General features: G+C 42.0%; 2 protein-coding genes across 3 annotated transcripts in view; one reads left to right on the forward strand and one right to left on the reverse strand.

Moving 5' to 3' along the window:
* Nucleotides 1-255: 255 nt before the first annotated feature.
* On the reverse strand, nt 256-6493 carry mospd1 (motile sperm domain containing 1). Its single transcript, XM_086222976.1, has 6 exons — nt 5991-6493; nt 3762-4074; nt 3592-3667; nt 3079-3311; nt 1650-1811; nt 256-938 (listed from the first exon to the last, which is right to left on the reverse strand). Exons 2-6 carry the CDS (start codon nt 3913-3915, stop codon nt 907-909), a joined length of 657 nt encoding a protein of 218 aa, XP_086079102.1. The 5' UTR covers nt 3916-4074; nt 5991-6493; the 3' UTR covers nt 256-906.
* Nucleotides 6494-6892: 399 nt separating this feature from the next.
* The window catches only part of ints6l (integrator complex subunit 6 like), a 32276-nt gene continuing 15803 nt past the window's right edge, over nt 6893-23365 (forward strand). Inside the window, exons 1-4 of one of the 2 annotated variants that reach the window (XM_086222979.1) lie at nt 6893-7189; nt 7307-7384; nt 12604-12753; nt 13963-14052. In XM_086222979.1, the coding sequence (XP_086079105.1) occupies nt 7079-7189; nt 7307-7384; nt 12604-12753; nt 13963-14052 (429 nt within the window). In that variant the 5' untranslated portion in view covers nt 6893-7078. The remainder of the gene's footprint in view (nt 7190-7306; nt 7385-12603; nt 12754-13962; nt 14053-23365) is intronic. The other variant, XM_086222978.1, reaches the window with a different exon arrangement.

The following is a 23365-nucleotide window of genomic DNA, read 5'->3' on the forward strand; positions in this document are numbered from 1 at the left end:
AATTGTATGTGATCAGTGTAACCATTATTATAAAGTAGGGTCAGATTGCTATGGTATTTTGGAGCAAGGCCAATTCTGATTTTACAGAATAATCAATTCATCAAGATATTCTGGTTGGTGTGTGTGTGTGTGTACACCAAAGTAGACTGTCCTTATTGCTGTTGCATTGCTCTTCATCCTTCTCGCCAAATCCACCAAATATGTGGATTGGTTACAAAATAGCCTGATATTAAGAACATAACACCAGGCCAATGTATTCATACTTTATTAAATGTTTGCATTGATATAGTATGAGAAACATGTTCAGAAAACAAAACCCTTACTTTACATTTAGATGTCTGAGTATTCTTCTTGAAAAAAATAAAAACTCATTCAGATAGCTGTCCACACATGCAAATAACAGCATTTAGTTCTCAATCTACACTAATAATGCTTAAAAAACATCCAATATAATGAAGACTACAATTGAATACCGACAAGCATTAGAATGACCTTATATACATGTATCAAGTCAGCATGTAAAGTCCTTCACACTTACGTTAACCATAATGCACTATGGCAATAGAAACAGGAGGAGTATGAGGCCAAACGACACATCAAGTGGACTCATATTTCTTCACAGGTCCTGCTTTGGGACAGCTCCTCTCACATCACATCCCGTTGACCTACACACCAGGGGTCACTGCTATCTGCTTTTCTATTGTGTTCATTTACCGTCACGGCTGTGTGGGTTTTAAAATGAGTATTCAACAATGTACTGAGTGTTTCAGGAGAGAAGACGAAGTGGACAGGACTACCATCCCCCTACTGTCAGTTGGACTTGCTCATTTATAAATCTGCCCCTGGTGTGTCAATTCTGTGTTCTCGTCTCCGAAGCGATTGTGCATCCTCTCAGCTCGGGGCATTTCATGTGCGAAGGATGACCATTGTAAGAAGACCTAAGAAGGATTAACAATCTCCAGGTTAGGTGTTTTCACAGTAGCGATTTTGACAGGAAACAGATTAGGTGTTACTGATTTTAACCTTCCGAACCCCAAAATCTGCCAGCAGCTTTGAGGCATTTTTTTCTTGAAAAAAGAAAAAAAAATCACTAAAATGAAACAACCGGATGAATCACATGCAACAACATGCAGTTTACAATTGTGATACTACACTAAAATCATTTGTATTGCATGTTCTGTACGTCTTCATTTAAAGTTGTTTGAAAAAAAAAGTAACGCAAAGCTTACGTGACACAAATTTTGTGGCTTAGTGCAATTAGGAAGCCATGATTGACTCAGGTCAAAATCTGGCTGAATTGCATGTGGCAGGATGTGACAAGCCTGAGCCCAGAGGATGAAAATGAATGATCCTGTCACTGCCTGATGTCTTATCAAGGACCACTAGGAGGAGGATATTTGTAGTTTTGAATGCTGTAGTTTCAAAAGGTATAGGCCTTTATATTGTAGCAATGAACTTTTACCCCAGACTCAATAAAATGCGACAGGAATATGATGTAACTTGACTTTAGTTATGGCTCTATAAACTCACAGGAAATTACCTTTACTCGCGTCATTAGTACGCTTGTTAGGATGAAGGAACTTTTTGAAGGTAACCTAGTTTTGTTTTACCCAAAATTGCATTTGTTTGTGTAAATCTTCCCAACTCACCAAGAACATAAGCAGCTACAAGTTTCTTGTTAACACTTAAGTGGAGGTAGACAGGCACAGTAGATTCTTGCTCGCCCAGGGTCGGGAGCATTAGGGCAGCGACACACACCAAGCCAAGCAGCACAGTCAACAGACTGGGTCCTCCAGTAACAGGACGGCTCTCTATACACACAACACACATTTCATCAGATGGGTCACTAATAACAGGTGATGGGGAAAGAAAGTGATTTAAAGCTCTTATGATATTATACTGGATGTTTCGTGCAGTATTGACAAGTAAAAAAATGAATATCAGGTGTGAGCAGTACAAGGAGTCATTGCACTACCTGTAATATTGTTTCTTTAACTGGGTTTCATTTCATCAATAAAAATGAGATCAACTCTCATTTTCTGCAGAAATTGTACTCATTTGAAAGGTTTACAATGAAACCACCACCAGATACCTTTCACAGGAAATGTCTTCGATGTTCATCTATCGCACATTTTCTCTGTTTTTCAAACTGTGTTTGCAAGATTTTTTTTGAGGACACAGCTAAGACTACTATAGTAACTTCCAGTCCGCAAATGCTCAAGGTTCTGAGTGATGTAAATATCATCATAAGGGACTGTGCAAAGAGGGCACTTGGTTGAGACCACACAGTCTTGTCCACCAACGAGGCCACAAGCTGCAAGTGCAGTGGAGAACTACTGGGTGAACACACTGTGTGTACAGTCTATATTGAATATGATCTAACCACATCGGTCATCAAGGCAGCTGTCTGCAAGTGATTTCTTCCACCACACTCATGTTTATAGTCAGTTTGGATCACAGTGGAACATCAGGCCTATGCTTCTTTTCTTTTGTTTTTGTTCTATTGCCATCTTGTGTATGAATGCAGAAGAAACTCTTTGCAAACACATCCCCATAAATACTGAAATGCTGCTCATGTGCTCTTGCGTTGCGCATGTGTATCTGAGTAAAACCGAGGTTTAAGATGGCACATAGAACTAAAAGGGATTTGGCGAGTATGGAAAGAGGCAGGAATCCGGAGTACATGCACTTTTTTTTTTTACTGCTATGAGCAAATTGATGATGTGGATACGGTGGATAGGACAAGACAGCTAGGTAATTATGAGGAGAACAACAAGCAGCTTTCATTTCAATGCAGATTTATTCCACACTTTTTCTAGCTCTCAATCTAGTCTCACAGACAGGAAGCAAACCTGTTTGCTATGTGTAACTCCTTGCTCTTGCCATCTGATGAGTTCCTGAAACATGTCAACCACTTAGGCTTGCAAATATTTAAATGTTACAAGAGGTAAACGGGAACAATTTCACAAATACATTGGTGAGCAAGAATAATTCATCAATACCAAATATTCTGTTATCTGAGACAGTTGAGTATTTGGCTCCATCTAACGGCCAGAACTTAACAGTGCTCCATCTTACCTGCTTGAAAAGCAGTCTGTTCAAAGAACTCGCCATCTGCTAGCTGTTCTTTGAATCTGCGTTCCTCATCTTGGGGTCGGGGACTGACGGGCTCCTGCGAGGCTGAGGGACGGAGCGTGGCTGTCACCTCTTTGCGTCCCAGAGCTTTCCGCTGGCTCTGCTCCGATACCTGCAATCGGAACTTGTCGTACACCCCATAGTGACATGGCCGCACATCCCTGTGTCTGATTACGCTGCAAAGACATGAAAAATGCAATGGATCAGTACCATTAGACCATCACCAACAAATTCTGAAATAAACATAAAGTCATTCGTGGTGCTCCAACAAACAAGTCTAAACTGCTGCAGCAAATAGATAAGGGACTGTGTGCACTGACCAAAACAATGCATGTATTTGTATGTGACATGATTTTGTAATGAACCCACACAAAGTTTCATGCATGTGTCCTCTGCTCCTTAAGTGCAGGTGTGATATGCACGCAAAGAAGCCTCCTACCCACACAAGTGACTCACATGTCAACACAACACTGCGGTTTGACTGCTCCAGTGGCATCCACCACAGTGTACTTGTTTGGCGCTGTGCACAGCACTGAAAAGCAAGGAAAAAAATTAGAATTGTTCAATACTAATTATGACATGTCCCAACATCCAGATTGATTTCATTGAAATATCTGCCCACTGACCTTTAAATTTAAGGGCGAACTCATAGGGGTTGTAGAGGGTGAGCACCTGCTTGTGGGATGTCTGCTCATCCGCATAGAAGACAAGCTCAGTGGGGAACACGAACACAGGAAGGCTTCCTTCCACCAGCTCAGGCTGTCGATGCTGCTGCTGCATTGGCTCCAGCTGAGCTCGTCCCCTTCCTGGTCCACAGTCTGCCTGGGCCCCCCACCCCTCTCTCCACACATACACACACACTGCTTTGCTGTGCAAACTCCCTTGAGGATAAAGTAGAACTTCCTTCTCTTAGCTCCTTAAGGCCATGATAACCAAGTACTGCGAGTAGAAAAAGGAGGAAAAATTAGTTTATTTATTCAAGAGGCAATCATTAAGAATAAGAAGAGTAAGAATACTTTATTACTCCCACACAAGGGACTCAATTTAAATTTTCCCATCACATTTACTTTTCTACATTTCAGAAATATGCAGATTAATGTTATGAATGCATCGCTCACAGTGTCACACATCAACAGTTCAATAATGACAGGCAAACATTTGTGTGTCACAGAACAAGAAATGATTGCTGTAAATGTCTTCTACTCTCTATTACTGTGATTTAGATCAAAACATGAATCCCATGTAATAGATGAAACCCACAGTTGCCATCAACAAGTTTAGCTGGAGCTAATATCCATCCATTTTCTTCCCCTTAGCCAGTCCATCACATATAGACAAACAGCCATTCACCATCCATCCATTTTCTTCCACTTATCCTGTTAAGGGTCTGGACAGTCGGAACCCTGGACAGGTCACCAGTCCATCGCAGGGCCAACGTATACAGTCAGACAACCATTCACACTCAGTATCAATGAGCCTCGTCCCCATTTGCATGTCTTTGGACTGTGGGGGGAAGCCGGAGTACCAGAGAGAACCCACGCAGGAACAGAGAGAACATGGAGACTCCACAGAGAGCCGGGGCTTGAACCCAGAACCTTCTTGCTGTGAGGCCACAGTGCTAACCACTGCACCACCACGGCCCTGAAGCAAATATGTGAATTCAATTATCCTGTTTATGTTAGTAAGTGCAGAACATTCAGTTCAGTATTTATAGGTATGAAAATTTATACTGTAAACGAATGTATGATTGATGTGGATACAAATATCTATCCAAAAACTTTGTAAAAATAAAAAACACAGACTATAAAAGTAAAATAACATCATTAACTGATTTAATTTGAGGGTTCACACAGATCTCAATCAATAAATTGCCATAACTTCTGTAAAACTTTCAGGAAAATTTTTATGATCACACATTGTTGGAAAGGTCCACAAATGAAAAATAAGCTGAAAAATGCATGTCGTTGTTTACAAGCATACATCTAACTAAAATGAATGACAAACTACATGGTTTGACACATCATTCATATGTTGTAAATAATATTCATATTAACCATAACAATTTCTTCTCAGTCGATTTGAACCGACCCACATACAGTCCGATGTGGAGGTGTTTGTGAAGCAAATTTCGAAGACGTATTTAAAACGTGTTGGCTATTTTTCCAATCAAAAACGATATCCATGAATTATCCAGGTTGATGAACCCTTTCACTCTAGAAACCGATTCATTTCATTTTCAGGTGTGGTGTACGATTGAATGACTGATTAAAAAAAAAAGGCTAAAAGTTTAACACAAACTGGGTAATATAAAGAGGAACAAATCATGGAAAACAAACTCCATGCGGTTGGTCACGTGTGCTTGTATGTTTACATGGTAACGGCACGGCTTGATCGAGACTCGGTGTTGAATTTTTTTTCTGTTCTCCACCTAAAGAAAAACGCAAGTTATTCATATTTCCAAGATTGAAGCTCTTATTATGCGGATTTCCACAATCTGCCACATATCGAGACATGTTTGAGTTGGTGTGTACCAGATAGGTAACCCCTAGCGTAAACCGCAGCGTAGTCATACGATTACAAGGTAATCAGGCAAGAAATAACGAGATCAGTTTTATAAACATCACATCAACATCATATCAAATCTCAACTGATAACTAACGCAAAAGGTTTTACTGAATTAACTCACTTTGTCGGCGTAATGATAATATTATAACATACTAGGCTAGCGTTAGCCGGATAGCACACCCTTGAGAATAGCTGATAGTCCCTCAAAGGTGTCCTCGCGCAGTTTCCTAACAGAAACTAAAAGACAGAGTTTATGATAATGTCGAGAACATCTGGGACTAAGTGTTTACCTTTATGTAAGTGGACGGGGCAGTCTTGACATAAAACGACCACCGGGGTTTGTGCTCTCGAGTCCACCCTGTTGTTGTTTCTCTTTAGCCTTTTCCCTTTCTCAATATTATACAGCAGACCTCGTGTTGCATGCCGGGAAGAATGAGACGAGCAAGATGTTGACGAATCAGGCTTACGTAGCAAGCAGGATGTTTGTCTACACTTTATAACGTTATTCGGAGAAACCAACAAATGATATTTGCGTTGTCAGTCGTAAACTGATATTCTTTTTGAACCAGAATTTTCAATTCCACTGAACAGTAAATATTCATGCTGAATATAATTGATATTTAGTGTTTCATACAGCTGATTGTTATTGTGTTTTTCATGGTGCAAGTGTTGCATAAGGATAAGATTATAATAGTGTGCCAAAGCCGCATGGTGAACAACAGCGTTGCCTCAACACGGCCTCATTCTGCTTTCCAGCTGAAGCAAATAAAAAAGGGCTGACTACCTACAATGTATCTTCAGGTTATACTGTACGTAAAAAGTCTATCTCAAAAATGACTGACGTCAAAGGCTTAGTTGTGAAATTGTAAGACTTCACAGGGTTCAACAATTGAAGCCCAAAGCTTGGCTTAATGGTTTATTGACTTACAACTTCTAACGTTATGAGGAGCCATGAACTTAGCGAGAGATGACATGTGGTTTCAAGGCAGTTAGTAACATTTAGGCAATATATTAAACATGGACACTGATACGTGAATACGCTTTCGAGTAGCTTGCCGTCTATTGATGGGGCTGGCGACCTTGTTGTTTATATGGGTTTATATAAATGGGGCGTGGCTAATGTGTTCATGACGAGCCAATGGTGTAGCGTCAGAGCGAGCGGGGCGTTCCTTTCTGTTGGGAGCAGAAGTTGAACAGCGCGAGCTTAGACAGAGCTCTGGAAAGGCAGATAGAGAGAGGGCAGAGGCAACAGCCCTCTTCTGGAGGGGGGGCTTATTATAACAAATATATACACACATGTGTGAACTGTTACGCACGATAGGTCATATGTGGAAAGAGGTATTTTAGAAAAGCATACAAGCGCGGCTTTACATTTAAAATGCCTATTTTACTTTTCCTGTTAGACACGTCCGCCTCTATGAATCAGCGCACTTATTTGGGTACGACGTATCTGGACGTTGCTAAAGGCGCGGTTGAGGTCTTTATGAAGGTAAAGAATGCTTTTACCCAGACTTTTTTCAGCAAGTATGCACCTTTGGTAAGCTTAGGGTTCCTTGGGAAAGGTCGGTCGAAATTAATACATGTTTTGGTTTTCTTTTTTTGACAGCTGCGTGCCCGAGACCCGGCTAGTAGAGGCGACAGGTACATGCTAGTTACATTCGATGATCCACCATACGGAGTGAAGGTAATTAGCAACTGATACCATTGTTACATTGTCAAGTAGAACGTATATTTGCTGTAAGTGAGATTTTATTGTCCTTCTGGTTTGTAGCCAATTGCTGGCGGCTTCTTGGTGGCGAAAAACGGCCATTTATAAGCTCCAAATATCCGCAGACCCGGAGCCGCACTGCTTCCCAACATCCAGCGGACATTTTGCTTTTGTGTTGAGAAAAGTCTCGGGCGTTGAGATGGAGGCGGAGAGATTTATTATCGCCTGTGACGTCGGGTTTTTTTCTGACAGTATGATGACAAGATTGGTCAAAGAGCCCGCTATTCATTTTAACCCCGCCCCTTGCATCATTCTTGTAATACCATTGGCCAGACTAGGCTGAAAGTTGATAAGCCCTCTTCATCACATTTTTTTCTATTATTTCTGTGAGTTTGATGGAACAAAATTACCAGAATTCAGATTAATAGTGCAGATAAATATCTTTCATGCTGATACTGCGAGCACTGTGGCCCAGCATACAATCACACTGAGCTTCTCTCTCAAACATCAAGGACGAACACTTTTACAACCTGTGAAGCACTGCAGTAAGTTCAGAGACTTGATGTCAGAAAATCAAATAAAATTTTATTTGTATGGCCCTTTACAATAACCAAAAAGGTACCCAAAGTGCTTTACAACAAACAGTAAATATATCCTCACTACCCATTTTTTGAGTTGTTTTATGACCTAACACCTTGCATTCTAAGATGTTGTACCCCAGTATAACTCAATCCTTAGTAGTAGGTACATGAATCGTAGAAGTCCCAACAGCACTCCATTCTTCATTTGGTGGAGGATGACTGCTGCCTTTCATGAGTACATAATTTTGTCACAGTTAGAAAGCACTAGGGGCGGCACGGTGGTGCAGTGGTTAACACTGTCGCCTCACAGCAAGAAGGTTCTGGGTTCGAGCCCTGGCTCATCTGTGTGAGTCTCCATGTTCTCCCTGTTCCTGCGTGGGTTCTCTCCGGGTACTCCCACAGTCCAAAGACATAAAGAGGGGACTAGGCTGATTAAATGCCAATTGACCATAGGCATGGCTGTGAGTGTGAATGATTGTCTGTCTATAAATGTTGGCCCTGCGATGGACTGGCGACCTGTCCAGGGTGAACCCTGCCTCTTGCCCGAAGGCTGCTGGGATAGGCTCCGACTCGACTATATATATATATATATATATATATATATATATATGTGTATATATGTGTGTGTGTGTGTGGATATGTATATGTATATATACACACATACACACAGGGCGGCACGGTGCAGTGGTTAGCATTGTCGCTTCACAGCAACAAGGTTCCAGGTTTGAGCACGAGTGCAAGTTCTGTTCTCTCCCCACACAGTCCAAAGACATGCAAGTTCAGTCAATCAGTGATTCTAAACTGACTGTAGGTGTGGCTGGATGGTTGTTTGTCTGTATGTTTCGGCCCTGTGACGGAGTGGCTACCCGTCCATGGTTTACCATGTCTCTCGCTCAATGTCATAGAGATAGGCTCCAGCCCCCCCCCCCCCCCTTGACCCTTAATAGGAATAAGCGGAAGACAGAGATTCAGTTTAGACAGACTGTTTTCATGCTTATTGAATCGATACATATAAATCTGCACAAATATGCTTAATTTCTGGTATCAACAAACTCAGCTGACGTTTGTCTTGTTTTCTATTCTTCTTCTTTGCTGTTCACTCTGTGTGTCACCCACTGACAAGGGAGGTAGAGACGTTAATCACATAACATAAATTTGGGGAAACATGAATACTACACTACCATGATACTTTCTTTTGCAATTTTATATCAACATTGATAACAGCTGCTGTTTTAAACAGATTCTACCATTGCTATTTTGATATAAAATTTTGACAAGTTATTTATTGTGAGTCTGTGTCTGTTTTAAAGGGTCTGTATATTCAGATTATGTACTTTAAGGACTGTTTATTCTCTTTCATCAAATTCTGTGAAACTGACACAACAATAAAATCAATAAATTTATGATTCCTGCTTGGTAAGGAAGTTTTTTTTTTTTTTAATTCAATTTCCCCAATATCATGACACATCATGATTGTCTTGCAATATATGGATAATCACAGAATCATTGTACAATGATACTGTCGGGTGAGTTCCCATGTGATTCTCTCCCCCATCACATTATGAGAATTGAAATGTTGATACAGTGTTTAAGCTAAATAATGGTTATCACATGGCAAGTTTTTAATTGTAGTGTAATATCAACAAATTATTTACTCAGGCCACAGCTATTATTCTGAGTAGTGCAATTTTTAAATGCCTGATGTACAGTCTGGCTCGACAGTAACATTAAAGGCTTCATAAGACGATAATTACTGTCTTACTCCACTACTGTCTGACTGCCTAATGATCTTCATATTAAAAAAAGAAACGTGCAATTTCAGCTCACCAGCTCTGCACTTGAAACATAAGTGCATGCGTTGCTGTTGGTCATCCTTACAAATGTTATGAGTGGATGAGTGGATTTTTTTACAAAAAAATCTGATTTCTGATTTCAATCGATTTTTCTCTGTCCTACTCAAAAGCATACAACAGATGACAAAGAAATGGCTCAAAACAAGTTTTAACTTTATTCATTTTTTTGTTGTTGTTGTTTTTTTTAACTGTAGGGCGGCGCAGTGGTTAGCACTGTCACCTCACAGCAAGAAGGTTCCGGGTTCGAGTCCCGGCTCGAGCGCGGGATCTTTCTGTGTGGAGTCTCCACCCACTGCGTGGGTTCTCTTTGGTACTCCAGCTTCCTCACACAGTCCATGCATCCATCGTCATCTTCCGCTTATTCCTTACTAGTAAGGGTCGCGGGGGGGGTGGAGCCTATCCCAGCATCTACGGGCGAGAGGCGGGGTTCACCCTGGACAGGTCGCCAGTCCATCACAGGACCAACATAGAGAGACGAACAACCATTCACACTCACATTCATACCTACGGTCAATTTAGAGAATCCAATCAGCCTGGTCCACCCCCCCCCCGCGACCCTTACTAGTAAGGAATAAGCGGAAGATGACGATGGATGGATGGACTGTGTGAGGAAGCTGGAGTACCAAAGAGAACCCATGCAGGCACAGGGAGAACATGGAGACTCACACAGAAAGATCCCGCGCTCGAGCCGGGACTCGAACCCGGAACCCGGAGAGAACCCACACAGACACAGGGAGAACATGCAAACTCCACACAGAAAGATCCCACGCCCGAGCCGGGACTCGAACCCGGAACCTTCTTGCTGTGAGGCCACAGTGCTAACCACTGCACCACCGTGCAGCCCCTCCCACAGCCCAAAGACATCAAGAGGGGACGAGGCTGATTGATACTCTAAATTGACCGCAGGTGTGACTGTGAGTGTGAATGGTTGTCTGTCTCTATGTGTTGGTCCTGTGATGGACTGGTGACCTGTCCAGGGTGAACCCTGCCTCTCACCCGAAAGCCCCGGGGATAGGCTCCAACCCCTCCGACCCTTAACAGGATAAGCGGAAGAAAATGGATGGATGGATGGATGGTTAAAGTGCAATCTGTCAAGCCAAAAAATGATTGTAGGTGAGATGGCAGACCACTCCATCGTAAACACGAGAACTTTTAGAAGGCTTTCTCGAAGTATATCTTCTTAGTATACAGTATATTATTTTGAACCTGACAACGACACAGTACACCTTCACACTTGTAAGTTTAAAAGGTGTCATTTTTGATAGAAAAAAATACATTCCGCTGCGTGCCTCTGCTTTAGGTGCTTGAATAAATTTGTCATGCTGCTTCCTTTGGTTGCAACAGCTTTTCAACAGACCTTACAACGAGCACTTGTTTGTTCTAAGTCTGACGCAGGAAAACCGAACCAATTCCATATAACATATGTAGCAAAACCATACCTTTGTACAAGCTCTGGCTCCCCCCACCCGTCGCTGCCATGTTTGTAAATCGCCAATGTTTGGGTGCACCCCGCTAGTGTACCCCTGTAGAATGTTGTGGCTCATTAGTTTGTCTTTTGATGCTCCCGTGTAAGATGAATAATAAAAAATAGATTTTCATAAAAGCAAATCATCCTGAACTGTAAATTCAAATGAATCGATATATCGCGTAGGTTTAGTAGATGCTGTCATCTATGTGATGCTGTTATTCCTTTATTTGACCACATCATTGCCAAATGTGGTCTCATCTCCTTTATAATCCACGATTATATTGTCCTCCATGTAAAGTCTGTTTAACTCCTCTTTCTCCTGCTCTTCTTTTCTTTCTCTTTTTGTCCACCTTCTTTGTTGTTTCTGCCTGCTTTGTGCATAGAGGATTATGATGGAAGGACAAGGTTACACTGAATTGGGCTACTCTGATTGCACACTTACAGAGGTGATAAATTGTTGATGCAGAGGGAGAGAGAGGAGGTCGGGCAGGCGGGAAGAAAATAGAAATATTCTGTTGTGTGAAATATTGAGGTCAAGCCTAACCTTGCATATCTAGTGGTTAACACACTTTTGTATGTGTGTTTTGTTACTCTGCTTATAGCCCACCCTCAGTGATGTCTATTAAATGACCTATGCATAATCCCATTTGTTAAAGTCAGAGAAAACATGTTTCAGACAGTTCAAGCCCCCTCGGTCTCCATCTTATTTTGGATCTTAACCAACCACCCCCCACCCCACTCCCTCCTCTGATAAAGGAGATGGTAAGCTTTTCGATCATCTTTAGATGAAGCTTGAAGCTGCTCCAGTAAAGCACTTGACCCCCTGTTAGAGAAAAGTGCAAGAGCAGTTGGCCACCTACATCTTCTCCTATGAGAATAAATCTCTGTCAATGAGGAAAGGCTGCAGTGGGAAATGTATTTTTGGATACTTATGTATGAAATTAGACAGCGCTATCCAACTCTGTCCAAGTGGGACGGACTTTTCACAATTTTACCTTCCCTTTCTAGAGGACCATATAACCTGATCTCAGTTCATGGTTACTCTCTTGTCATGTCAGAAGCAGGGACAGTGGGGTACTGAGGTTCAAACTCCTCTTACATAGGCAGTTGGGGTATGTTTGAAATTAAACAGTATGTCAGTGAAAGAAGTTCAACACTTCTCTTTGTAACTCTATACTATGAGCGTCTGTTTTGGTTTGTGGCTGTTCAGCCTACCTCCTCTCTGCTACTGTCTTATCAAGCTGTTGACTGCACAGCATATTCAGCAGCACACTGTTGATGTGTGTATTTCAGGCTGGGTGGAAGGAGAACCATGCCACCTTCATGTGTGAGTTGAAGAACCTGCAGGCATCTGGGCTTACCACATTAGGCCATGCTCTCCGCACAGCCTTTGACCTGCTTAACCTGAACCGCCTTGTCTCAGGCATTGACAACTATGGACAGGTATGTGACACTAACCTACAGTATGCTAAGACAAAAGAAGCTTAACGTAATACTACATTGCAGAATGAGTACTTTCACTTTTTAAAACTAAATCAGTTCAGAATTTCAGTAATTCTGATCAGTAATTTTCTTGAAGTGCACATTAATAGATGAGAGCATGATTTTAAAAAATCACAGTGGAGGGAGTATTTCGATGAGATGGCAGACAGTCTTTTAGGATGACCGCTATCTCAGGAGTTTCTCTTTAGCCGTGATCTCTGGGGCAAAAGTGAAGCATATGAAGTGGCTACTTAAATTGTGCTCCAAAGGTAGTCACCTGTAGACCTCTGTGCTAAAATACCCAACTTAAAAGCCTGGTTTTGTTTTTTGTGTATTCATTTTACCTGCTCATGACAACTGTATGGGGCCTGTGGTTTATAGATTTTTCCTGTTTACGTTGTTGTAAGTTTTGTGGTTATGCATAATTAAGAGCTGGCACAGTTTAATCACTTGTATATCCTCCCCTTGTCAAAAATTGGTCACGAAATGTGACCATTTGGTTGCAGTCTGGAGCCCTGGGAGACGTTTTGCTGCTACTTTTGTACATGAAAAATACCATGTAGTTTTGTTATCAACTAGTATTGCAAACACCTGCAACATCAGCAATATGTGTTATTTTACTTTTCCTCACTTAATCTACTGGAATTCAACATGGTTGTGATGTCTCCCAGTTTCCACACAGTTTTGAGGCAAAAGTAAAATGGAGTGCTATGCTCAAATTTTTGCATCAGGAGTGTGTGAATCTACTTATGTGGTCTCTGTGTCAGTTAGAGGTGGCTGACCTCTGCTGGTATAGCCCCCCTGTCCTTAACCAAAAACACTAGCATACTCAGTAGTTTACACATCCAGTCTGACACAAAGCAAAGATCACAAACTGCCATGATCAGTTCATATTAGCATCTAGGATGTTGTCAGAAGTTTGACACTAACACCATACTTAAGTGAACGTCTTGTTAAAGATTATCCTTTTTTTTTTTTTTTTTCAAAGAACATGAAAGTACAATCAGAACTTGTGTTTCAGGAGACAAGAACCTATTTGTAGACATAGAGACAAGGAGGGTGTTTTGCTGTGGAATGTATGTAAATAAGGAAAGTGGATGAGTGACAAATAAGGGTCAGTGTTTGCTTAAACATGTGAATAACTGCTGAATATGACCATTTCCTCCCAAGGGCCGTAACCCATTCTTCCTTGAGCCATCTGTGATCATCACTATCACTGATGGGAACAAGCTGACACACAGCTCTGGAGTACCTGATGAGGTGAGAACACAAATACTGCTATGCACTGTACATTACACACTCTTTATAAACAGGTATGAATACATCAAAGGCCACAGCACCCAATCTCATTCACTAACATCTTTATGTCTAGTTGTTGCCAGAATAAAAAGCTTGCAGTTGAAATGATTAAACGATGAGGCAGCGTATGGCAATTTATTTTGGTTGTATTAAAATAATTATATTTTGCACAGTGCACAGTTTTGTCTCACATTTGAAGGACCATGGACATCATTAAAAAAAAATGTCTTTGAACTCCCAGCAAATAGACCATACAAATACATTTTTGGTATGTATGTATTGATGATTTCCACGTTCCCCAAGGTAGAACATTTGCCAAAAACAAAAATCAAAATACTGCCATTTTTTTCACTTTCGCAAGAGTTTTCACTGAAATGCTTATTTGTATTTGAGTCTGCTGTAAGTAAACTTGCTCCTGCAGAAGTCAATTTTGTCAAGTCAATTTTATTTCTATAGCGCCAAATCACAACAAAAGTTATCTCATGACACTTTACAAGTAGAGCAGGTCTAGTACCACACTCCTTCAATGAATTTACACCCAACAATTCTCCATGAGCAAGTACATCCTGCAACCTTCCTTTTAACAAGCAGGAACGTTGAGCAGATCCAGGCTCAATAGGGACGGCCTTCTGGTTTGACTGTTTGGGGGGAAAGAGAGCAGGAGAGCAGGGCAGAGACAAAGACAGATAATGGAGGAAGACAGATATGCAGAAGGAAAGAGTGGGACAGAGATAAAGAGAGAGAGAAAGGAAGAGACTGATGGACAGACAGGGACGTGAGCAGGTGGAGCTACGGGTGGCAGCTTGAGCCTCTTCAGGTCTGTAGCCTCCTACAGCAGCACCTGGGATCTGGGATGAGGGGAGCCTGAAGGCTCCAGAGAAGAAGACGAGTTAGTAACACACATGAGTAAGATTTATGTATGACACCTATAGGAGGACAGAGAGGAGGAGAGAGAAGCCCAGTGCACCATGGGAGATCCCCCAGCAGCCTAAGCCTATAGCAGCAGATCTAAGGGCCAGCCTAAGCAGCCGTAATTATAAGCCTGATCAACAAGGAGGTCTTAAGTCTGCTCTTAAAGGTAGAGAGGGGGTCTGGGTCCTGGGCTGAAACTGGGAGACGGTTCCACAGGAGGGGAGCCTGATAGCTGAAGGCTCTGGCTCCCATTCTACTTTTAGAAACTCTAGGAACCAGCAGGAACCCTGCATCCTGGGAGTGAAGGGTTCTAGCTAGATAATAGGGGACTAGGAGCTCTGTCAAATATGAAGGTGCCTGACTGTTGAGGACTTTGATGGTAGAAGGAGAATTTTGAATTCTTTTCTGAATTTGACAGGGAGCCAATGCAGAGAAGCAGTCCAGGAGAGACCTGGTCTCTTCTACCAGTTCTCCTCAACAGTATAATAAGAGAACTGTATAATAAGTGATTTTCAGTGTAAATTGGTCTCTCTCAAGCACACACACACACACACACACACACACACACACACACACACACACACACACACACACACACACACACACACACACAGCATCATCCTCAGAGGTTGACCATTTATGACCTTACAAATCTGTATTAGATTTCTATGGGTTGTGGTGGGGACATTCAGAAGCTATGGATACATTTGAATAGTAAGAATGACTCTGGTGGCCAGATAACTGGATGTGTGGGACTGGTGGACTGAAAGAAATATCTCAGATTTTGATGCCTAGAATTAAGAATTTACTCAATACCTGTCCAGTACTGTAATGCTGTAGTAAGTTAAAGTGTCGTACTGAAAATAAAGTGCAAGGGCTAGCAATGTATTTGTTTTTTTCTCCTCCCGTTTTTTTGCTGGCTAAAGCTAATGCTTGCCAAGATTTAGGCTGGTAAGAGATAGCCAAACAACTGGAAGCCTTCAACTGAGACCAAAAACTGTTTTCAATGCACAGATGTAGAGGAAGGGTAAGACCCAGACCAACCAAGGTTGAAATGATTCTTTTTTTTCTGTCTTGAGCAACAATATAGTTTTTGGTCCTGGGTTGGGAGCCAAGCCAACTTTTGCTGAACTGCAGGATAACATTGTGAGGATGTTGGTGGAAAACAAATTAACAAGAGAGCTATTGGTTTTGAAAACAAGGCCAATCTGATCTAGAGAAGCCCAATAGACACAACAAAGAGAGTATTAATGCTTTAAAAAATGCTGAATTTCTCTTCAAGAGATCCAGGATATGAATAAAAGATGTACCCACAGTGAAAAAGGTAACTCCAGACCATAAGAAGTGGATCTCTGAGATGGAAGACAAACTAACTGATGCTGAGCATTATCGAAGACTGTGCAACCTCAAGCTTTGTTGTCTGCCAGAACAAGAGGGAGAAGAAGTCAAATGATGTGTTATAAATGTCTGCTGCCTGATCACCTCAGAGGTTCAAGATCTGTGGTGCCTCACCAGACTTGACACAAAGAGGCCGACATTTGAACAATGGTCAGTCTTTGAGGTCTACCTGCACATTCCAAAGCCTGGAAACCACATGTAATCAGCTGGCTAAAACAAAGAACAGCGGCTAAGAGCTTAAAACCAGCTAACCCATTAAAACTGACACACCCAACTTATGTGTGCGCACCTGACCATGAAACGTGCCCCCAAAATTCCACGGCTCCCATTGGATGAAAATCCGCGACAGTTACCCAAAACTGTGACGTCACCCAAAGCTATATCAATGCCAGGACTCCAGTGCTTTGTCCTCCTCTGTCACGGACACGTTCCTGCCCTGTCACAAATTCTGTTTCGACGCGACGCCATTCCTCTTCTGACGCAGACCCTCGTTACGAACAGTGAACCCGTTGCTGATAGAAAAGTCTGTGTGTTAAAGACACCCAGTATAGCCGGGCCTGAGACCAAGGAGTGACTCTCTCGTCCGGATGGGATATGTAGTAGCCAACAAAGCCCTATCCATTTCGAGAAGAAGAAGGATAAGCAGAACCTCACTTCTTTAAAGCTTACCCCAAATTCTCCGCCATGAGTTGCAATTTGATACCTCGCCGGACACTAGCCTTTCTGCCAGGAAGACACAGAGAGCTGCAAACCGACTCCACTTTGTTGCACAAAAGACACCGAGGACGGACCAAACTCATCGCTTCGCCTGCACAGGAATAAGAGGCTTGTAGCTCTGGGCAGATCATAGTGAATAGTGTGTTTTAAACTGTTTTATTGTTACATGGACCAGTGCGTCCAGCTGCTGCTGCCTACAATATTGTTAGAATATTGTTTTTGTCACTGTTTGCTTGTGTTACCATAAAAAACTGTGAAACATAAGTAAACTGTGATTTGATCCGTCTGTAGCAGATCTAATTTGTGTTGCTCTGCACTCGCGGTTGAGACCAGTACTTGCTGTGATAGTTCAAGGTCCAGACTCATGCCGCTCATCAGCTGAGCTGAGCAAGTTCTGGGTAACACAGATAAGATACTGCACCTCCACCACAATTGGTAGACAACTGCTGTCGAACATCTCTACCTCTTCTTTCCTCTTCCTCTTCTTTCCCACACATACACTCGCATTCTCACACACACACTTGCACACATTTGAGCTCCAGAGAATTCAAACCTCGTGCTCAGTTGCCCACCTTTAATGCAGTCACATGCTACTGGCAAGCCTCCTTCCAGCTGACCCTTGATGATGTGGCTGTGACGTTTCACGCCCACCATCATGCTCTGCCTCAAGCACACACACAAACACACTTGTATTCCGTTTGTAGTTATAGTATTTAATAGGATTCATCAGACTGAAGTGATATTAATTGAAGATTGATTTTACTGATGTTAAAAAATCTTCGTCTCGTCTCCTCTCCTCTCCTCTCCTCTCCTCTCCCCTCCCCTCCCCTCCCCTCCTCTCCTCTCCTCTCCCCTCCCCTCCCCTCCCCTCCCCTCCCCTCCTCTCCTCTCCCCTCCCCTCCCCTCCCCTCCCCTCCCCTCCTCTCCTCTCCTCTCCTCTCCCCTCCCCTCCCCTCCTCTCCTCTCCTCTCCTCTCCTCTCCTCTCCTCTCATCTCATCTCGTTGTCCTCCGCTTATCTGGGTCCGGGTCATGGGGGCACCAGCTCTTCTGGGGGAATCCCAAGGCGTTCCCAGGTCAGCCAATAGATATAATCCCTCCAGTTTGTCCTGGGTTGGCCCCGAGGCCTTCTCCCGGTTGGACATGCCTGGAAATCCTCCAGAGGGAGGCATCCAGGAGGCATCCTCACCTGATGCCCGAACCACCTCAACTGACTCCTTCCGACATGGAGGAGCAGCGGCTCTACTCCCTCCTGAATGACTTAGCTTCTCCTCCTATCTCTAAGGGAGAGCCCAGCCACCCTACGGAGGAAACTCATTTTGGCTGCTTGTATTTGCGATCTTGTTCTTTTTTTAATAAATCTTGTTGTATTTTAAAGAGAATTTGTCAGAATGTATTTACTTGTATCTTATCATAAAAGCTGGTTGACGGAGTCAGCGCCGACCTCCACTCCTTCTCTTCACTCTAGAAATGCTAGCTTTTCCCAAATATTGACTCTTCTGGATGAACACCCTTTGAGACTGCATTTACTGTTTGGTTATTGGTCCGGATTTTCTGGTGGTGCCCAGTTATTATTAATTTCAATTAATACGCTTTATTAATTTTTTAAGACTAATTAATGATCATCTTTGATCATTAATTATAACGAACTACCAAATTTCACTCTTGCACTGCACAACAGTCTCCTCCTCCAGCCCATAAGTCAGCCACAGAGGTGGAAGGAGAATCAAAGCCAAAGTTTGCCCAGTTTTCACAAGATTTACATCAAGGTCGATTAAAGAAGTGATATGGAAGATTGCAGAAAGATCGGAGCATCTAACGTCCAAAGCTTAAATTGTGGGAAGCTCTGACCACAAAAGATAAAGAAATTCACATCAGTCTGTGGCCTCATATTGAAGCAGCGTTTAAAGAAGGAAAGAAGGCTTCTTGTTGAAGCAAAAGCCATAATCAATGGAGAAGAGCTGGGGTATGAAAAATGACAGTTTGACTACACTGCCTGTTGAATGCTGATTATGAGAAGGTGCCAGTGGCTAGATCAGGTAAAACGGTTGACGTCATTCATGTGGCCAACTAGGTGCTGAAAATTTTCTATTCCTTGTTGATAGTGTAACAATGTTGTTCTCAATATCCTGAGTCAATGTTAAGGTTATCTGATAGTTTCTGAAACGACAAGCCTTTTTTGTTTGTTTGTTTTGTAAGAAATTTTAAGCTGATTTTTATTTGATACAGGAGACACGTGTTTGTGTCATAAGTTTTGAAAGAACCAGTCGGGAGAGGACATTTGGATGTCTTTTGGTAGAAATAATCCTGGAGTGATGCTCTTTTGACAGGGAAATTTAAAGGTAAAACTTTTGAAGGTAAACAAGACATGTAAGTGGGGACTAGGCTAATTGAAAAATTTGACCGTAGGCATGGCTGTGAGTGTGAAACGTTGTCTGGCTATATATGTTGGCCCTAAGATGGACTGGCGACCTGTCCATACCCCACCTGTTGCCCGAAATATCCCGCTGGGATAGGCTTGCTGCATTGAGATCTAATAAGACCAGCACAGAGACAAGTCCCTCATCTGATGCCAGTGGGAGGTCGTTATTAACTTTGACTAGTGCTGTTTCTGTGCTATAATGAATCCTAAAACATGGCTGGAAGTCCTCAAATAAGCTTTTGGGTTGAAGAAAGTCACAAAACTGTTCAGCAACTGCTTTCTCAAGAATTTTGAGATTTACAAAAACAAATAATGAATGTTTACTTGGTCCCCTGTGCACTTACAGACCACCAACATATTTGTAGCTCACCGAGTCCTGTTAACACAATTCAAGGTTACTGGAAGTTAAATAATCCATGGTATATGGACAAAAAAAAATGTTAGGTTTGGTTGACCACAAAGAAGCTCTCCTAGGCACGTGTGAAGAAACTATGTTCAAAAGAGTAAAAAGTTGAAATATAAGCAAAACAATTATAGTAATTAATAATTAGAATTTGTTTATTAATAGCACAAAGAATTGCTATCATATGTTATCTATGTGTTGTTCTGGCTGCAGGAGTTTAGGAGTTGCCTGGTGTTGGATTTACAGGAGAAATGGCTTAGAAACACAAGGTTTGATTTAGTTAGCAATCTCACAAACTGTTGCACCAGCAAAGGAGCAAGACAAGGGTTAATATTGGATCAGCGTTTCTGTGGTATTTAAAAAAAAAAAGAAAAAAGAAGAAGCTTAAAAAGCCATGCTTAGGTTGCTTGATTCTGCTGGACAGGTAAGCTAATATTTACTGAGTAACAGTTGCAATTGCTCAAATTTCCAACTGAAGCCTCTAACAGGTCCATGTAGTTATTGTGGCAACATCAGGAAATGTATCTCAACTAGATAGACCACAGGAATTGCCCGTCTTACGACCACTGTTCCAATTTTGACCATCTGGGGGTTGTTGGGTCAACCTGGTAGTCATTAGCATAGATTATTACAGCAAGAGTGAGTTACACTATTGAAACCATGCCCTACTCTGTAGTCGTCATTGGAAGAGGAAGACCCACCTTACTCTGCTTCTGATCGGCACGTACTTGTTGCCTTCCTGCCATTGTGGGATGGATTTGGTGCCTAGTACTCAGTGTTTAGGCGTCTGTCAAGAGTGTTGCGATGTGTGCAATGCCAGAGATGAACAGCTAAAGCTAATCTAGTTATAGACGTAGCTTAAACAGAGGTTGTCCTTGCTCTTCTAATGTAATGATGAATTATAGCTGGTAAAGCAAATGTTAAACAAGGCTCACACGTTTCTTCTGCACCTTTGTTACAAAAACCTTTTAGCAGAATCAAACTCTATGATTCATGTAGTAAGTTGGTGTGGGTCCACACCATCAGCATAGCCTTGTAAGAAAAATACTAGAGAGAGAGACTGCCTTTAGTAATTTGTGTGTATTGATGCGTTTCACAGTTCAACTTGTTTGTCACATCAATGTGCTCAGCAGTCACAGCACTGGAGGCTTATAGTGCATGACAGTGTTATGTGCAAGTCCTTAAGTGCACAGTTGCAATTAATATAATCCCTTAAACTGTTAATGCTCAGATTTTGTTGGTTTGGTTTTTCACATGCATGTTAAGTGTTCATGTTGTGCCCTTTTCTTCTTGGTTTTGCAATCGTGCAATTTCACACGGTGTTCCATTTTGAAAATTGACTGGCTTCACTGTGCCATTTGTGTGGGGACTTCCTGTCTGGCTCGATCAACTTTGTGCAGACTGATGACCATCTGTCAAAAACATTCTCACCAAGTATTCATGCAAAGCAGTGCCCTGAGCTGCTTTTGGGACACTTCTGGGACGTGTCTGACATGTGTTCGGGTGCTTCTGATGTAAACCAAATCATTGATTAGAATGCATGTAAGGCAGGGGACGTGTGTAAATTAAGATTAGAGTCTGATTAGAATGTGGGAAGGAAAATAGCAGATCACTTATCTAGGAACAGTTATGGATGGACTCTGTCCTAGCAGCATGTTACAGCATATTATGATCCCGATCTGAAATACTACTTAACTCGTACTTTTAGGCGTTATTTGATTAAAAGATAAGGTGTTAATGGTTCATTTATGACATTTTGGATAGTTGGATACTGCATTGGAGACATTTTAACTGTTTAAAATTATGAATGCTGAATTGACTGAGACATATACTTTAAGACATGTCTCATCTGAGGGGAGCGTGCCAGTCTGGGCAGTGGCATACACGACTCTCTGGAGCAGCCTTTAGTGACCAGCCTCAGGGTTCGGATTTTACAAACCTCTTGGAAAACCGGACACATGAAGCGATGAATACTCCCCTTGGTATACTGGGTCTTGACAACCATGGAATAACAGATGAAGTACGAAACAGCCATGATGGAGGAAAGTCTGTGTCTGGATCTGGATAGGTCCTCTTATCCCCTATTCCAACCCACTGTTCCTTGAACTCTCAAAGGAACACCGTATTAGGTCAAGCAGAAGTGGATAGGAAAAGTCAAAGAGATAGGAGAAGACGGTGGTGGTGCACAGATGTCATGAAGCTACAGTGCGTCTGCCTCATGAAATAATTGTGTTCTGTAGATGGATTACAGAATGCACTTCATAGATTTTTCCCTTCTTAGATTCACTTCAATCCTTAGATTTGACCCATTAAAGACTGCCAGGAATATTAATACTGGAATCTACAGTCACAACATATCATTATTTTAAGTTTCAACATCATCTGGCTGTAGTGACATCATCTTTGATCATTTTACAGCAGCATTGTAACTTTCATCTGAGACCTGAGAGTTTAAACTTTTGAAAGCTGAAATACAGTATACAAGCATTTAACAGGTTATATGAATTTTTAGATAAAAGTATGATTCATATGTTTATTAAACACCTGCAACAATCCTAATCCCCTCAATGTGCCGTGTTCATCTACACATGAGATGATTTGTTAACCATGTGTTCTGTTTATGTTTGTTGTTTATCTGGTGATGCCATGTTAAAATCAGAAAAGCTGCTAAAGTCCATGCGTGTATGTGTCTGTGTGTCCCGGCAGCAAACACTGTTGGACATTATCAGTGAAAATACTGTAGTTGCAAACTCACCAGACAAAACTGTGCAACCTTTAGTTTCTGAAATAGTCTTTAAAGCAGTGATTATCAAACTTTATTTTTTTCTCACTAAATACCAACCCAGAAAAAAAGTACTCACCCAGGTACTTTCAGTCTTGGGTGTTTGGTTAAAAGGTTCCATCTGAGAAGAGCTTTCATGGATTCACTGCTGAGAACTTCATCACATATCATAAACTGGGGGCCCAGCACTTCATCAGTCCAACTGAATCCAAATAGGAGATGACGGGAGCATAGCTCCTCACTGTCTTGCATAATTTGTTGCGAACAGTAGCAGGAGCCGTGGATACTTCGGCTGCTTGCTCCAGCTGCACATGCGTGACATAAATGAATGTGAATACATAGCGGTCTGACACAACATTACGACAAGAAAGATAAAAATCGTAAATTAGAATTTGGTTTATCCGTTGTCATTCATAACAATTAACTGATCTGATGTTTTTTGTTTTAAAATGTTTTTGACTGGGGGCACGGTGGTGCAGTGGTCAGCACTGTTGCCTCACAGCAAGAAGGTTCTGGGTCAGAGTCCCGGCTTGGGCAAGGGATCTTTCTGTGTGAGTCTCCATGTTCTCCCTGTGCCTGCGTGGGTTCTCTCCAGGTACTTCGGCTTCCTCCCACAGTCCAAAGACATGCAAGTGGGGACGA

The sequence above is a fragment of the Aulostomus chinensis genome, chromosome 13 (genome assembly GCF_037954235.1).
Source record: "Aulostomus chinensis isolate RoL2024-O1b breed Wild chromosome 13, RoL_Achi_v1.0, whole genome shotgun sequence".
Taxonomy (NCBI): Eukaryota; Metazoa; Chordata; class Actinopteri; order Syngnathiformes; family Aulostomidae; genus Aulostomus; species Aulostomus chinensis.

Bases quoted from the DNA above. Each gene is read 5' to 3' on its own strand.
- mospd1 (XM_086222976.1), bottom strand. From the start codon at position 3,915: ATGCAGCAGCAGCATCGACAGCCTGAGCTGGTGGAAGGAAGCCTTCCT. The intron at 3,668-3,761 runs GTCAGTGGGCAG...CTTGCTTTTCAG, and splicing joins GTTCGCCCTTAAATTTAAAG to TGCTGTGCACAGCGCCAAAC. The intron at 3,312-3,591 runs GTGAGTCACTTG...ATGTCTTTGCAG, and splicing joins CCGCAGTGTTGTGTTGACAT to CGTAATCAGACACAGGGATG.